This window comes from Coturnix japonica, chromosome 7 (assembly GCF_001577835.2).
Source record: "Coturnix japonica isolate 7356 chromosome 7, Coturnix japonica 2.1, whole genome shotgun sequence".
NCBI lineage: Eukaryota > Metazoa > Chordata > Aves > Galliformes > Phasianidae > Coturnix > Coturnix japonica.
In genome coordinates this window covers 23114090-23131168 of record NC_029522.1, presented here as the reverse complement: position 1 = coordinate 23131168, position 17079 = coordinate 23114090, and the positions used below count along the sequence as shown (strand labels likewise).

Here is a 17079-nt window from a genome sequence, read left to right as displayed (position 1 = left end):
GGAATACCTCTTGTGCCACACCTGGAGCCTGGCAAATGCTTTGCAGCTGTAGTGCTGATCCAATGGAGCACAGGAGCAACTGGGAAATGACTCATGCTGTGAGATGGATGCTTGCTGTTAATCCTAGCTTTAAAAACGTACTGGGTTTGTCATCAGTTTTCACTGTGGTGAATGTGGGTGTCTGGCCACCTTTGTTTCACAATTGTCTGTTTTTCAGCTTATGTGCTCTTTTCACTTGAAAGGACACGTTCAAACAAAAATCCTTCAGAAAGAGAGGACATAGACAGGAGAAGCAAATACGTGAGGTAGAATACAGAGGAATGTGTTCTGTCCCTGAAGCATCTGCTATTTTATATTTGATGTGGCAAATACTTAACCACATGTGCATCTTTCTCTCAGGCTCTCTCTCAAGTAATCACTGTTAATATTTTTCTGTTGCTTCAGATTGCAATGGTGAGTACTGCACTAACTCCCTGCGTGCATGAAATTCTGGAGGTAGATATTTTCATCTGGCAAAATAAAGACTCTGAAATCATCTGGAAACACAGGTCAGTTTTACTACCATCTTTCTATTAAATTAAGCTTAAGAGATGCACATCTCCTTAAAGGAAAAGCAAATTCCTTCAATATCTGAATTGTCTCTCAGGTGTGTTGGTTTGGCCGATATGCTGGGTGCTGCATCCATATAGCAATAAGCCCAGTGTACAGATGCAGCTAGGAAGGAGCCTATTGTGAGGAACTGGAGGGAACTTTGGGGCTGAGTATTAGGATTCCAGTTTTTCAGGAAGCAGAACTTTGTCCTGTGTTGTAAAGGAGCAGTGTCATGGAATGTATTTGCACAGCGGGTGGGTATAGGAGGGCAAGATGGAGGCCTGGCTGGGTGCAGGCTGTGGCATGGCAGTGTGTGCTGTGCAGTCAGGAGTACAGGGCAGACAGGAGGCACGGTGCACACCTGGATCAGCCATGACAGTGCTAAAATACTGGTTGCAGCTACAGAACGATGCCATGCAGACTAAGGTACTGTGAATTCCAGGGTTTAGGTGTGCAAAGTTGTGCCCTGCTTGGTTTCTTCTAGTAGGTGTGTAGCACCTTCTGCAGCGGTGCTTGACACCAGTGTTACTCTGTGATGGGAGCAATGAACCACTATGTGTGGCTATGCTGAATCCAAATTGCTGTGCACAAGTGAAAATAGTGCAGATAGGCATCCATCCCAGCGTTCCTATGAACACTCTGGTCAGTTGATTTTTTTTTTCCACTTCTGAAAGAGATGAGAGCGAGGTGAGGGCATTTACCTGCCCTCACAGCGGGCTGGTACATAAAGAACCAAACATATGGATCCAAGAATATAAACGTCTCACGTTAAACAGCCCACACCATCACGTAAGCTCCATGTGCAGCCGTACAATTAAGGCAGAGCTTCCTGCGGGCAGCGCCGCTGCTGCCCCCTCCCGGGACGGCGCTGCCCCTTTAAGGCGGCGCGGCGCTCTGTCCCTTTAAAAGGCGGCTCCGTGGGCCGGGCGCTGTTGGCCGTGGCCATTGTCTCCCGCCGGGTTTTCCCCCCCTTCCCGCCGGCCCGGCGCTCTCAGCCGCCCGTTAAAAGAGCAGGCAAGATGGCCGAGCTGGGCAGCAAAGGGGTGACGGCCGGTAAGATCGCCAGCAACGTGCAGAAGAAGCTCACCAGGGCGCAGGAGAAGGTGAGGGAGCGGGGCCGGGTCTGTCGAGGGCGAGGACTGACGGGAGGCGATGTGGGCGCTGCCGGGGGAGGTGCGGAGCCGGCTGCGTGCTTAGGGAGCACCGCTGTGTTCTATGGCATCGCCAACGGAACCTCGGGGTTGTGCCCGGGGTTGTGCGGCTTCTCGCAGGGCCGGGGCTCGGCTGCTCCGTCAGCCGCTGTGAGCGCTCCGCCGCGGGGTGACATTGACTGAATAAGGACGGGTGCGCGTCCGAGGGCGGAGGGTGATCGGATCAGAGCCGCGCTCGTGTTCCCTGCGGTTATCTTATTCCCTGCGGTTATCTTTAGCGCCGCGTTTAATCCGGGAGGTTTGGGGGTGGCTGCTGCGCTGGCCTCGGCCCCGACGGTGTTACAAAACACAGCGGAGCCCGGACACGTCGGGCCTAACGCTGTCGCTGCCCTCGGTCTCTCCCTGCGGCTTTCCGTGCCGCAGCTCCTGGCGGTGACAGCAGACCTGCTCGCCGTATTCCCTCCCTGCCAGCCACAAGGTGGCAACCATATTTTGATCTGATCTCAAGGTGGGTGATGCAGGCTGAGCTCCCGGCCTGCTGATGGAGCGCGTACCGGTGCAGCGTGGCTGCCGGGCCCTTCCTCGCTCTTAACGTGCAGGTTCCCTTCCAAAAGGAAGAGCGTTCACCAAGTGCTCCCACCAGGACGAGTAGCTCCTTCCCTTGCTTGTTCCCTGATGATGATGGGGGATATGGGAATGACAGTAAGAATCGAGAGCACAGCCATATCTTGTAGGGAATTTGCTCAGTCTGAAATCAGTTTTTTATCACTGTACACAAAAAACAGAGCTATTTTCCCTTCGAGGAGGAAAGGAAAGCAAAACATAAAGCACTTAACCAGCGAACACAGTTTCTAGGCCCTTTAGCTGTTATTATCCTAATACAAACAATGCAACTTCTCTCTCTTGGCTCTCAGTAAGAATAAAAGGCATTGATTGCTTACTTTGTCCCCTTCACACATTGCTTGTAACAATTCCTCTTTTGTGGAGTTCCTGGTGTTTCACCTTTGTCTTGAAGGGGCAGAGTGTCACTGGGCAAGCACATGGATGTAGGTTTCCTGGCTTGTGAGGAGAGCTACCACTGAGTGGGAGAGAAGGCATCAGCGTTCATAGCACAACGCTGGTTATGTGCTGTTATGTCATTTCCTTTTAAAGCAGGCACACTGTTTAACAGGAAGGGTAAACCTATCTAGGAATAAGGACCAGGTTTAAAAGCAAAAACAAAATATCACTAAGTAGAAGCTTGCATAGGTGTACCTGAGTGCCCAGCAAAACAAGAGCTTAAAACTGTATTGGATGTTTCTGATGGAAGCTGAATGAGGTTGAACTTTCCTTTTCCAGGCAAGTACAAATTGACGCTTAAACAAGCTGACAACGTTCCTTTTACGTATCCTCTTTCAACTTCAATTTAAGATAAAAATGGTTCTCTTCAGAGGGATGTCTCCCTCCCAGCTTGAGCCCAAAGGCTTTGACTTCAGCAGTTTCCTTCATGGTGAATTTAAGCCTTGTGTTGAGCAAAGAATGATGTCTTTTTGTTCAACGCAGAATTCACACTGGAACACTGTACACATCCTTTTTTTCTCCCTTCTGAGATGGCTATTATGTAAAGTATGTAAGATATTCCTTCAGAAGTGCTGTTTGTTTTGAGCCTTTCAGCAAAACTATTGGCTATTTTTGGAAGGCGGTTTCTCAATTCAGCAGGAAATATGGGGCAGAATGGTTGACTGTGCTGTTTGCAAATGGGCTGTGCACCCTTTTAATCCCTCTTCAAGAGTAGCCCCAAGCATAATGCTTAGCAATAGTCTTCCTTTTATCCTATGAAATGTATGAAGGAAGTTGAGAGCAGCGCCTTGGTGCTACATGGCAGCTCTGGTGTGAGGAGCCTCCTCTGGGAGATCCCAGGAGTGGGCTGAGCTCATGGGGTGGGGTTTTGTTCCTTGTCTAGCAGAGTCCTCATCCCAGGGATTCAGAGATGGAAAGAGGGGATGGGCTGTGGGGCACAGACTGGGGGATGTGAATTGCCTGGAGATTAACAGGCATTTCTTAGGGGACAAACTGTAAACTTGGTGTTGGGAAGAGAGTTCTCCTCAGGAGCTGTTCTTGTTTGTTTGTTTTTTGTGTGTGTGAGGAGTAGAAAGGAATGAACTTACATTTCCCTGTCTGGGCTCTGACAGATTCTGTCTGATTAGAGCAGTGGGCTCTTGCTCTTTTCATTTGAACCAAATGGAAGGTCTGAAATTAGCTTTCTGTGGAGTGTGCTGCAGTGCAACAAAGCATTTCAATGCCAGTAAACCAGAGGTTTTCACTAAAGCATTGCGGCCCAACATTGAGAAACAACCAAGGACGTTGGCCTTGAAAAGGAAGGCAGAGGAGTGCTTTGTGCTTTTGGCAGCGCTTCTTGGCTGTGGCTTGGTTTCCCAATTCTTCTTTTTCCAATTAATTTGTCTGATGTAACAATCCTTTCTGGATGCTGCCTGTGCTGCTGGTATACCCCAAGTATAGTTACAGTTGTTCTTTTGCTGATCTGACCTAAAACCTTTTTTCCTAGAGAGCTCCATGGGAAAGCACTTTATACTTTCTCAAGAAGATAAAGCTTATGTGACAGATAGAATCTAAGAGGTGCTTTGTGTCTAGGTGTGGCTGGAAAACAGGCAATGGAGAGAGGAGGGAGAGCTGAATGAATGCCCCTAATGTACAGATGGTTCCAGTATGAGCTCAGACTGTATTGCTGGATATTGGATAATCTGCGTGGGGCAGGGAGGAGATGAAACAGGACACTGTGCTCCACATGTTTACTTGCCAATCAAACCATCATTGTCCTGCTGAAGGTATCCCTCTGTCTGTGTTGGCAGCAGGTTTCTTTTAAGCAGAATCTCACTGATGGATGGTTTTTCTGATTAGAAAAGGCTGAGTCCAATTCCTGGTTGCTTTACGTTCACTGTGAGTTCTAGTCTTACAGCCAGTCCTCTTCAGTGCCATTCTGTGAGATCACGTTATTAAAGTGGCTGTAAGGTTTCTTTTCAATGAAGAGCTTTGGTGAGGCTCTGGGCAGGGTATAGTTAGTGTTGGAGAACTCATTGGTTGAATTGGTGCTATCAAACTAATGTCTGTGCTCTCCATTCATCATGCATGCTGGTTCTTTCAGACACTGATGTTTTTTGCAGTACTGTAACTTCGGGAGGAAGATAGAAGTAAAAAGTAATGGGTGCTTTCTTCAGTTCCTGACCCTTTGGGCTGAGCGACAAGGTGCTTTGTTTGGAACCAGATGGGTTGTAAAGCCCCAGTTCTACAAACTTTTTGCATAACAAGAGGGTTTCTTTGGTTGGCAGCTATTAGAGTGGCTATTTTTTCCCTGTAGTGGCGGTGATAGGACACCTGAGCTGCACACTGTGTGCATTCTGCAGCTTCTCTAGGATCATCTTGCAGCCCTGGCTCCTACCTGTGTTACATGCCATTAGCCCAAGCATAACAAGTGGGCTAGCAAAGTCAGTGTGTACAGATCTGCTTCTGCTTTAAATATGAATAAATCTTCCTAAGGGAGCTGCAGGCATGTGGAATAGAGTGAAGCACTGAGGTCCAGTTTGACGTCAGCCTCCACTTAGGATTTCTCTTGAGGGACTTTGTTTGCTGTTCTTTGACATCTGCAAGATTGGGTATGTGAGCACCAGCGAACCTGTGCTGCTCTGGTGTCTGTGCTGAGCTACTGCTGGAAGGGGCCAATCCTCAATAAGGAACTGGAACAGAGAATGTCATTGACATGGCACTGTAGTTAAAATCTGTTTTAAATATGGCTTTGGTTAACTGTTTGTCAAGACAGAAGTGCAAAACCTTTGCAGGAATGCTTGTGCTGTCAGCCATGGTGCAAGGAATAGTCCATCTCAGCAGGTGGATCTCATTTCAGCTGTCACGTGCTACATCTGCTGGCTTTGCTGCCTCTGCAGCTGCTTGACCTGCATCAAGCTAGCAGGTACTGCAGGGTAGGCCCAGTCCCTCTTATTCCTAGAATAAGAAAATAGAGTTTTTAACAGAAAGCAGGATCAGTGGATCTTTTCTTCATATAGGTTACTTTTATTATGCCAGCTTGGTTATGTTTTTGTCTCTTAGCTGCTACTCAGAAAGTAAATCTCTTTTAATTTGTACTTCTGTGCTTTGAAGCAACAGCTGTGATACACGCAAATAGGAGCAGCGCAAGGTGATCAAGTCTCATGGTTGCTTAATATGTGTGGGTTGTTTTTTTTTCCCCACAAGTTTCCCCTTGGCTGCTGGTGAGCGCTCAGGACGGTTTGGGACACTGGGTGTAATGGGGAAGACTTAGAAGCTGGAGCTCAGGGAGCTGCACAGACCTGGACAAGTCTATGAAACAGCTGTGTCATGCTTGATGAACTGAGGATCAGGCCATGTTTGCACACACCTGTGGAAGTACACGTGCATAACACATCTTTTTCTGTACAGAATATGGTGGGGTAAACCTGCTCGGAGCTGGTGGCTTAAAGCCTTTGCTGAAGTGTTTCTAGAGAGACAGGGTAGTTGAGACAGCAATTAGGAAATTCTTGAAGGCCAGACAGTGCTGTGTTTCTTTCTGTTTCTTTGCTCAGAAGAAAGGAGAAGTCTGGGTGGCAGTTTCTTAATATAAGCTTCCAGACAAGATGGAGAGTGTAAACGTTACCAGTAAGGATGAAAGGAGGAAAATAGTGATTAACAGCAGCTAATCCTGTTGTAAAAGCCACGGGCTGCCTTTAATCTCTTGATGATACTTAGATACCACAGCCTGAAGCACTGGCCTCTGCAGAGGCTTGATGTGCAGACTCAGAAAGCTGGTAACCTGTTCTAGAGTGATTTAATTTTTGGCCTCTTCCTTGCCGATGCTTCAACCCTGCAGTAACTAGTGTGTCTGAAAACACAGCTGAAATGCTTATGATTTTAACTTTGTGCTACTTGGCTTGATTGCACCTTGGATAAAGCCAGAAACAGCACCAGTTGACTTAACCAACTCAGAGCTGAATATCAGGGTATTTGCAGAATGAGTGATTGCATCCCATTGGATTCATTTGGGATGGTGCCAGTGATGGATGTGCACATATGCATAATATATATAAAGATATAAAGAAATATGGAGATGTAGAGCTGTGAACCTTTTGTCCTTAATGGAACTGCTGATCCTGAAGCTCTCTGCTGCCCTTACAAGTAACGTGACACGTTCCTGTAAATGAGAGTAAGTCTTGTGACAGTACCAGCTCTGAGAATCTGGGTGTGGACGGACTACATTTATTTCCATTCCTCTTTCCTCAGCTACTATGGGGGGGAAAAAGGGCGAAAACTTGAGGGGAAAGCATTGTATTTAAAAAACATGCAGGGAGTTAATTAGTTTAATTTGGGTTTTCAGCTTATGGATTTTGAGTTGTCAGGCAATAGGGCAGTGTCTGAAGGTCCTTTCATCCCACTCCATCTTTGGGTGGAACTAATTCTCATTCCAACGTGACACCGAAAAGGGGAGCGAGTTGTTGTGGCAGGGGACAGCGTGTTTCAAGGATTGTTTTGGAAACACACTTTGAAAGGGATGCCAAGCTCAGAGACAGAAACAATGCTCAGGAAAAGTTTATTTGTTCAGATATAGAAATACGCTTGGGTTCTGTGTGGAAACACAAGGTTCCCTGGTGTAGGACTGAGTCATTGTCCTCGTGTGTATTGAACCGACTCGTCTTCTGGACTGATTTTTCTCCTTTATTGGCTTAGGCTGAGTATCATTGCAGAAGATCAAGCCTAGCTGTGCCTTAATAGGCTACAGCCACTGAGAGACCATAGCCATGCTGGTAATGTTTCCCTCATCATGATGTACAGCCATTATGGTTGTTTGTTAGCACCAGTGGTGAGATCAAATCAGATGTTACTCAAAAAGGACGTTTGCTGTCCTGCAGCAATTCCTATATAGATATCAGACAGCCTCAGTTGAGACACTTCTGTTTTATTTCAGAAGAATTCCAAGTTCCAGTGCGCTGAAAAGGCTTTGTAGGTAATTTGTGCAGAGGTTCAGTGAGGATGGTTTTAAAGACAAGGGCACAAGGCTATTTTTGAACACTGGAAAACTCATGAAAATACACTGAAGCTTTGGAAATTGAAAAGAGAGACTGACTTTCTTAGGGGAGGAGGAGCAGGTGAATGTGCAGGGTCTGAGAGGGAGAACTGGAAGACTGACTGTGGTAGGAAGGGCAAGGTCAGAGAAAGTCAGTGCTGATGTGATGTGTCAACAGTGGATCCTGCATTGCTCTGGTGCATCTGGACTCCTCACAGTCTAGGGTTTGTCTGGACACTAGAGGCTGGACTGGAACTTTTTGCCAAGCTGGGAGCTCTTGCTTTGTGTTCCTTGATCTTCAGTGAACATACATAGTTCAGGGAAGAAGCGAGTGTTCTCCAGGCTGGATGCCATTACAATGTGGCTGTGGATATTAGTAGGTGAGAAGAGCTGTGTTGCTCTGCTGGATAAAGACTCCTTAAAAGCCAGACTGGATTTAACTGGGGTGTCTTCTAAGCTGCCTGTCCTGCATCTCCAACTCAGACTTTTGAGGAGTCTCTTTTAGAAGAGCACTGTGATAATTTTCCTCTGCAATGACAGCCTGGCCCAGGTTCTTGTTAAGTACATTGTCACAAAAGCCAGTGTGCTTACACCCATTCGTAGAGGAGAGCATTGCCCATCAAGCCAAGTTCTTTTATTTGCTGTTACTCATCCTTCAACTACTCTGAAGCAGTGGGAATCCTCGCAAATGGCAAAAAAAAGCTCCTTGCAAGCTGGATCCTTCAGATGTTTTACATCCAGAGGATCATTTTTTCCCCCTCCAGTAGAGGACCTTTGACTTGCTTGAGAAGGATGAGTAAGAGATGATCTGTGTTGCTCCATATCTTCCAACTCTACTGGGACAAGCCACACTCAGTAACCCAAACTGTCCATGGAGGAAAGTGTTCCTAAACCTTTCTCCCTGATCCTGTCTGATCCTTTGCTGCTCTCTCCCTCTTCAATCAGGCAGCCCCAACTGCTGAAGTCTGTCTTTTCCCTTTGCACAGCTGTGTGTGTTACACGTTCCAGATCTGTCTTGCATTTGAGAAACTCCAATCCTTGTTCAGCAAGGCAGTATAAGCCCTTAAAGGAGCTCCTCTAACCTCTGAAGGACTCTTCATCTCCTGTGTCTTCTGGAGACCATTTGCTCATGGCTCTGCCTTATGAGAGTTCCTCTGCACCGCTCTCCTCCAGCACACACCTGCTCCTTTATCTCTCTCTTCAGCTCAGCTTGGCCCCAGATGCCTTTTGTGTGTTGTCCTGATTTGGTTACTTCATTTTGTATCAGTGCCTGCATAAAAATAAAAATACTTCTTGCAAATGTATCAGCGTTTAAAATGAGTGTTGCAGGGGAGGAGGTGGAGGACATGAGAAGGGGGATTTATGCAAACAGAACTATTTATGTTATGTGTTCCTCTTACTAGTGTTACTGTCAGCTATAGATAGGGTTTAATTAAGCGATGTTAAATGCCTGCCCAAGTAATAGACATTGATGTTGCTCAAGACCTGCTGCCTGGAATGTCACATTGATGCCAGATGAATTAAGAGATGCCATTTGGCCTTATTAGCTGCATGGCTTCAGTGTAGCTACTGCCCAGCTCAGTAGTTATCTGCTTTTTTTGGTCCCTGATTTGGTATCTGCATAAGGCTGAGGCAGACAGAAGCTGGGGTGGAAAATTACCTGCTCTCTTGGTGTCTGTTAGTAGTTACCTGCTTCTTTTTTTTTTCAGGGTAGTTATAGATACACCTTCTCTCTGATTTCTGCTTTGCTAAAAAACTTGAACTCTGGGGAATCTGTTTTACCTGCCTGGTTTGAAAAAGAGCAAGCCAAGTTGGGGGGGGAAATACTCATAAAGCTATAGTTTTGGTGTACAAATGCGTTGCGACAAAAGTAACTACAAATATACCTCTAACATTTGTGTGCAGTGGCCAATTGTTTGCTCTGTTATGCATTAAGAGTTGTATAGGTGCAGCTCCTGTACCTCAGACTCAATGAACCAAGGCTGAGTGGTTGTGAAGAGGTTACATGTCTTCCAGCAGGGCTGTGGATTTTCTGTATCTCTTAAATCAGCCCAAAAGATGTCAAGGTTGAAGCGTTGGTGATCTGAAAGCCATAGCTTGAACTGCAGCTCTATCAGCTGTAGCTTGAATTATTAATCTCCCATACTTCTTAAGATAGGTGCCTCCTTCCTGTTCTGGCTTTGTTCTGATGGAGGAAGTCACCGCTTCCAAATGGTTGCCCCTCAGTCCTGTATTTTCTCCTCCACTTATGTACTTCTGGAACAATCTCTGTGCCTTTCTATCTACTCACCACTAGACTGGCTCTTGGCATTCTGAGATCAACAATTTGAACTGACCTAGCTAATCTGACTGGGGCTACAGTTTCACATCTCCTATAACACAGCTATCACCAACATGAGTCTCCAGCTGCTGCTTCCACTTTCTTTCTGTATATTGCTGCCTTGTTACTTACACTTACTTGCTTTTCTTTCAAGCTTACCCCCACAAATAGGTGCACTCCATCTGAAGGATGTAAGATAGGTGAGGAAAAAATTGAAACTCAAGTCTAAATGATGTTTTCCAGTTTGTTTTTGTTACTGGAAACTTTGATAGAAAACAATAGGACGTTTCCAGGTTCACCTTAAACATTAAGTAGAGTGCGGTGAATAAGGATGTAGGATATGGCAATATTTGTGCTTTGTTTTTAATTGCTAAAATCTATCAAAAAAAGCAAAATAAATAGAGAAGTGCTGTGTTTTCCCAATAACTTCTTGTTAAGCAAGGCAAACTCATGCATTTTTTTAGAAAGGGGAAAAGTGTGCTTAATAAACTGAGTTGTACGTGGAAGGGAAATGATGTATTGGTCACCTGTATGGGAGTGGGTTTATTGATATCTCTGAGATAGGAAGAAGCAATTATTGTTTCTGTTTGTTGTATACTGTTGGTTATATTAAAAAATGATCCTTCACCCTCTGATTTATGGTAAGGTAAGTGCTTGGTACGCGAGTTGTAGCTACTGCACAGAACTGACGTAATGGGGTGTCATATAAACAGATGAGAGAGATTCAGAGGTAAGGTAACAAGGCTAAATCGCAGCTAATGTAGTAGGGGCCTTTAAAAGGAACCTGAGCTTGGGGGTGTTTGAGTGGTTTAGGAATAGATGCTGAACTGGCTGCAGTTATGTGAGCACAGCACAGAGAGGCTGCAGAGGCTGAGCTATGCTGATGTATCAGTGAGAAATGTTTTCTTTCCATGCTGTTACAGCACCACTCCTGCTGTATTGTGATTTAACTTCAATGTGAACGATGCGAGAAGTAAAAATGCAAAAAACAGAGGTAGAGAAAAAGGGAGAAACAATCTGAAATGTTTAGCCAAGGTGCTAGGAATCTTTTCTTAAAGAACTTTATTACTTTTGGGATTTGTGTCAGTTCGATGTGCATTCTGGGGACCCTGATTCAAGACCTGATTCTTTGCTAAATGCCCTCCGTGGGAGAGGAGCCTGGGATTACATACACATAAGAGACTAATACTGATGTATTTCCACATCTGACTTTTTTTGTGTGTTTTCATGTGGTTTTGCACCAGTCATCTGCACCATTCTCATGTCATTGTGAGAGCAGTTTCACATGGATTTCTATTTCATCTTGGTCACTTGGGTAAGTCACTTGAGGGTTTTTCATCTGTAGTTAAGATACCACATCCTTAGTATCAGCTACCTTAACAGATGAGGCTGTCTCATCACCTTCTGTTTTATTTCACTTCTCTTGTAAGCTGCATCAAAAGTTGTTACGATCAGATGAAATTATCTTGTCTTTATTTTTCATTGCCAGACTCCTAGCTGCAATCACAGTAAACCTCACAGCTCAAGCTGGCTCTGTGCAGAAATGCTCTCCCCCCCTGACTCATGCATGTAGTAAACTGACTGGGATCTCATGCACTTAAAGGGAAGAGAGGAGTGAGTGTACAGCTACACAGATAATGATATTTAGCAGATTTGGGTTTAAAAGAGAAAGAAAAATGATGCTGCAGTTCTTTGCCATCTTATCTTAATGGCATCTTTTTCACTGGTTCATTTTGCAGCAGCATGATTTCTTCTGTGATGGATGCCAAAGCCTTTTTCTCCAAAGCCTCTTTTTTGGCTCCTGCTCAAAGATGAGCATTATTCACCCACTGGTTACTCTTCAGAATTGCAGTCTTTTGTGATGGCTAAAAGTTTTCTCCTTACGTGTCCTAGACTATCAGCTTTGACATCTGTGGTGCAGTATAGGTGCCATTGACATATGAGAAACTTGCCAGGACATAAGGGGAAAATCACGCTGCTAGATCTCAGGCTGACTTTTTTCCACACAGGCTAAAGAATCCACCCCAGATTACTCTTAAATTTGGTGAAGAGATGCACAGAGTAGTGGAGGGGAGAAAGTACACCATTGCAGGACTGCAGTAAGTTGGCATATCCAGCCAGGTATTTGGCAGGGAACTCTCCCAAAGTGCTCATTCTGCTGTGCTCTGGCCCTGTTCTCAGGAGCCAACTCCATAAGCAGAGTATCTGGAAGCTCTGAAGTATAATATTCTCAATTACATTACCTGTAGGGCCACCGTGCCTTCTAACAGAGCTTGCAGCCAGAGTGGCTTGGCCCCATCATATGCTTAAAGAGCATTATCCTGCTTAGCCAGGTGGGTGGATTAATGGCAGCTGATGGAGAGCTGAGGTGAATTTGGGCAGACAGACTTGTTATGCAGAGCAGTGCGGCCTGCTCATGAAAAAATAGCCAAAGACACTGGGCTGGTGGGAATGACCTGCTTGAGGAACCCAAGGAGGATTTTTCATGTGGGAAGATGGTCATTACATGGTCATACATTCATAAGTGAGTGGTGGTGTTTGAGTTACTGTGGGAAACAGTTTTGGAATAGAATGTGGATAAAGTAAAAGACCCCTCCATACCTTGATTGCTAGATATGAATTACTCTAGCCATGTGTTTTTAGCTCCAGTCCCCTCCCAAGTAGTCCCATGCCATGGCACGTTGGGATCACACAGGATGAGCAGTTGTTTCCAGCCCTCTTGGCTAGGAAGGAGCACAGAAATGTCTGTACCTGTGAGCTGTGGGCAGAGTTGTTATGGGAATTGGTGCCTCAGAAGGGGTAATGTGACAGGGGGAGATGAAGGAATGGCCTTGCCATAAGAAATGTTCATAGCTACTGGATGAGAATGTAGCAGTGTGTTGGGAGTTGTACAAACTAAGTGGTGAAGAGCAAGATGGATGTGTCCTGCTTGTTGCAGGAGAGTAACTGAAAGTACAGAAGGAACAGATAAGGAATTTTAAATAACTGAGAAAAATCCAGTTGTATTAGCGATAACGAGGTAAAGGAGGGAGGGCAAAGGCTGGGATGGGGCTTCCAGAGAGGAAATGAGACTTTCTGCAGTAGAAGTGACACTAGTGCCAGTGCTTATGTCAGAGTGCTGCTTTAGAAGAGCAGAAGAAAGGGACTGCCAAAGGAATCCCAGGAGAGTGGTGGGCTGCCTCGTCTTTCTGGAGCATGTGTTTGTTTGCAGGGTGTGAGATCCGCCCTGTGTGGACGCCTAAGATGACCCCCATGTTGGCAGGGCCGAAGTATGCAGTGCTCTATGTGTCTGTCCTTGTGGCCCTGGGACACAAATACATGTGCTGCCTGGCCTGGGGAAGTAAAAGTAGGACAGGAAGGTTTCCTGGGTGACTTAAAGTTCACCATCACAAATGGGGCTATGAATGAAAACAAGGATGTGGGGGGCTGTGCATGGGGGCTGGAAGAGTGGCAGGTTTGGGAATGAAGTACTGGTAGACAGCCTGCAGGAGCCGCCTGCCAGCCCTGCTGATGGGCAGCCCGAGGCCCAGGGACAGCTGGTGGCCATGCTGGGAGGGGAAGCCTCAGCACGTTCTTCAGGCCCAGAGGGCGGCACGGCTCTGCCCTCAGTCACACTGTAGGCACGGAAGGTTATCAGAAGTGTCGTTGGGTATTTTTAGGCATAACGAGGAGGGATAGAGGTTGAAGGGGCCAGAAAAATGTAGCGCTTCTTGCATTTTCGGTGCCATGCTGTTAAGGAAGTGAAGGTCCTCATCAAGAAACTGTTAATTCCTTGTTTCATGGAGTGAAACAAATTAGTTTTTGTTTTGTTATTGTGGGGTTGCTTATCAGAGGTAGACTCTGAGAGCTCTGGTTTCTAAGCCTGTTCTGTTTCTTTCCCCTTCTGAATTGAAGTCTTTGCTGCAGTGAAGTGTCTGGGGAGGATACAGGAAGGGCAAACTTGAGGTCTGGAAGTAATGTGGGCTCTTGAGCTTTACCTGAGTGCTCACCTGTTTAAAAAGAAAATCTGTGGATTAGGAGGTTAAAAAAGAGAAGAGGGTGTATATGATGAGATGTTCTTTATTTCTTCCTCCTGCCACCACCTTCCTTCATTTCCTGACACCATAGCAACCTTCTGATGATATTCTAATCAGAGGGTATTGTCTCCAGCGATCATGTTTGCTCTTCTCCTAACTCCATGAATGAGTACCAACATTGATAGGATTAGAATGTGTTATTCCAAAGCTGTGACCAGGATAAGCAGCGTTGTTAACAAGTGGCTGGAAGCTTCAGGAATATGTATGAAAACAATCTGTTTTCATGGCGACAGGCTGAGATGGAAATTCAAATGTAATGCTTTCTGTTGCTTACACTGTCTGGCTCTACTGCTGCTTTACTTAAAATCCCTTGATGTGCTTTCTGTTGGATGCTATCATTCTCTCTAGTGTTTCTTCTAGTTGTCAGTCAGGGATGGTTGGATTGATTTTTACCATTTGTTTAAAAAATAAGATAAAATGTGCCAGTCAGGGTATCCTCTGCTGAATTTGGCTGTAATGCTCTGGGAGAGACTTGCAGGGAAGGAGGAGGAAGTGAAATCAGTCAGCTCCCCTGTCCTTTGGTTTTTCAGTTTGCTGGACTGATGTAACTGGGTTCTTTGGGCTTTGGCACTAACTCTTGTAGCCATATGGGAAGGGCAGAAAAAAAGGAGAGGTTCAGAGGCGTTACTGTGTATTTACCTGTGTTAATATATCTTGGGACCAATACTTGCCCTGTAAACTTTAATCCTGTCTCCGCCAAGCAGCAAGTCTCACTCTGAGAATTACTACACAGGAATGCCTTGAACCCTTTAGATTGGCTTTTGCTGTGCATTTAGTGTCCTTGCTTTTTGGAAGGAAAAGACCCTGCGTGGCCAGATTCAGCCTGTGCAAAGCTGCCTTGAGGTTAGCAAAGTATGCTGTGTTTTTCATTCTGACATCACCCAGCTCCTGGAACCTGGAAGGCTGAAGGAGAGCCAGAACACAGTCAACATCTTTGTTTCCTCCAGCAATAGCTGGGCTTGACTATGTGTCAGAAATCTAATCTTGCAAATGTGTACCGATAACACAACAGTCTCAGCAGTGGTAAGGAACAATGTTTAGGAGCTGTGAAATCATACACTTGATTTTTATCATGCTTCCTCAAGCACTATATGAAAACACAAACCCTATTATGAGAGAAAGGAGAGGTTCTGGTACAGAAAGGTATCGTGAACCGTATATATATATCCCTTTGTCTGCTTGGCAAAGCACCCTAGTTCCTGCTAACATCAGCTGCACATCTTGGAGGTTCCTCCTTTCAACCACTTCTTCCTTTATTTCCCAGACTGTAACCACCAGTCATTGCTGGACGTGGTAGGAAGCCAAGTGCTTCAAGTCTGTGTGCCCTTCCCAGGCAGCTGGTGAGGAGAGATTTTCCCAGTGAGATCCAGGGGATCCTGGATAGCTTGCTCACGTTGCTGAGGTCCCAGCTCCCTTCTGTTGTAGGAAAAAGTGCTTCTGCTTTGGGTGTTTTCCTACTCTTACTAAAACTGAGCTGCTGGAGGTGACAGCCGCTCTTTGGATTTTCCTTCCTCTCATTCTAGGAATAAAATAGGCAAATGTAAGCAACCCTACCTCTTCCAAGCTAACACTTGCTTCTCAGTATTCATGTTGTTCCACTATAGTGTTTCTAGTAGTTGTTTTTAGTTCATTTTGCTGTATTTTTTTTCCTCTTTCCAGCTTTTTTAAGCTTAGCCCATGGCAGTTCTGCAACCAGGCCGAGATCCAAATCAGGCTGTCTCTGCGATCCTCTCTTGCATTTAATAACAGGCCTCTGGTTGTTAGTGAGGAAATAACGTATCAAGCTGCATTGGATCTTCTCTCATCCAGAACTTTAATTAGGGACTGGGGCAATGTACAGTAGTGTCTGTGCACTGGAGTGGTTGTATGGAATTAGGGATGTTGGATACTTGGGTGTCTCAGCTGATATCACCCTTTATAAACTCATTGTTTAATGCCTGTGAAGGCCCTGGATTCTGCATTTCTCTCAAGTACCTTCATCCTGGCAGGATTTTAGGCTTTCTGGTAGATGATCCAAACAAGATTGTCTGTCCTGAAGGTGCACGATTATTTAACTGGAGCTGCTAGATGGAAGCTAAGCACAAAGAAGTGCTTCAGTGTTTTGCCATTACAGATTTATCTCTATAATTTTGGGTCTAGCATATTTAGTTTAGAACAGGAGATTCCTGTGTTGTTTTATTCCCCTCACTTGGACCTCTGTGAGTCATTGAGGCGTTATAGAAAGTGCAAAAGCTGTGGTTTGGAAAAAACTCTTGGTGTGTGAAACCGGAGTTTTCAGTAAGTAAACCTGTTCCTAAAGCACTTAACGATTAAGTGGGGTTTATCTGAGAATGTGGCTGGCTGATTTATTTCCATCTCTTTTGCATAAATGAGTGTGGGTGTTTTTGGTGGTGGTGGTGGCTTTTTAAATAATTTAAATGCAAAGACCAAAATTGACCAGCTTGTGTTTGAACAGAAAAAGATCTGGCTGTGATTCTTCCTCGTTTCTAAAGAGAGCGAGTTTTCACTTCTGTTCAAATATAAGTTTGGCAAGTCTAAATCTTGATGTTTTGCAGGGCCTTCATGCATAGAAACAGGACGTGTTCTGTTCAGTCAGCCCAGACACTGCATCTGGCTGGTTAGCCAAAGATTCTCCCTTGCAGTTGGTGAGACTTAGTGAAGGCAATGGCCCAGTGCTTTGTGACAAAGTGTGGATAGGCAATGCTGCTGAGGAAATCACCTCCATCCCTTGTGAGCCAGACTGGGAAATCAGAAACAACTGGTTTCTTCTGACCCAGGTCTGTATTGCTATTTTTCCCACTGACAGTGGTGTGGCTGTGATGGAAACCACCTGTAGACAAAGGCTCCTTGTGCTGGGAGCTGCAGCACAGTGTG

The 17079-nt window shown here is 45.4% G+C and overlaps 1 protein-coding gene across 10 annotated transcripts in view; it reads left to right on the top strand.

Moving 5' to 3' along the window:
* Positions 1 to 1504: 1504 nt before the first annotated feature.
* The window catches only part of BIN1 (bridging integrator 1), a 76256-nt gene continuing 60681 nt past the window's right edge, over positions 1505 to 17079 (top strand). For 4 of the 10 annotated variants that reach the window (XM_015868789.2, XM_015868788.2, XM_015868787.2 and 1 more), the window contains exon 1: positions 1513 to 1694. In XM_015868789.2, the coding sequence (XP_015724275.1) occupies positions 1611 to 1694 (84 nt within the window). In that variant the 5' untranslated portion in view covers positions 1513 to 1610. Of the gene's footprint in view, positions 1695 to 17079 lie in introns of all 10 variants that reach the window. The other 6 variants (XM_015868783.2, XM_015868782.2, XM_015868790.2 and 3 more) reach the window with 5 other exon arrangements.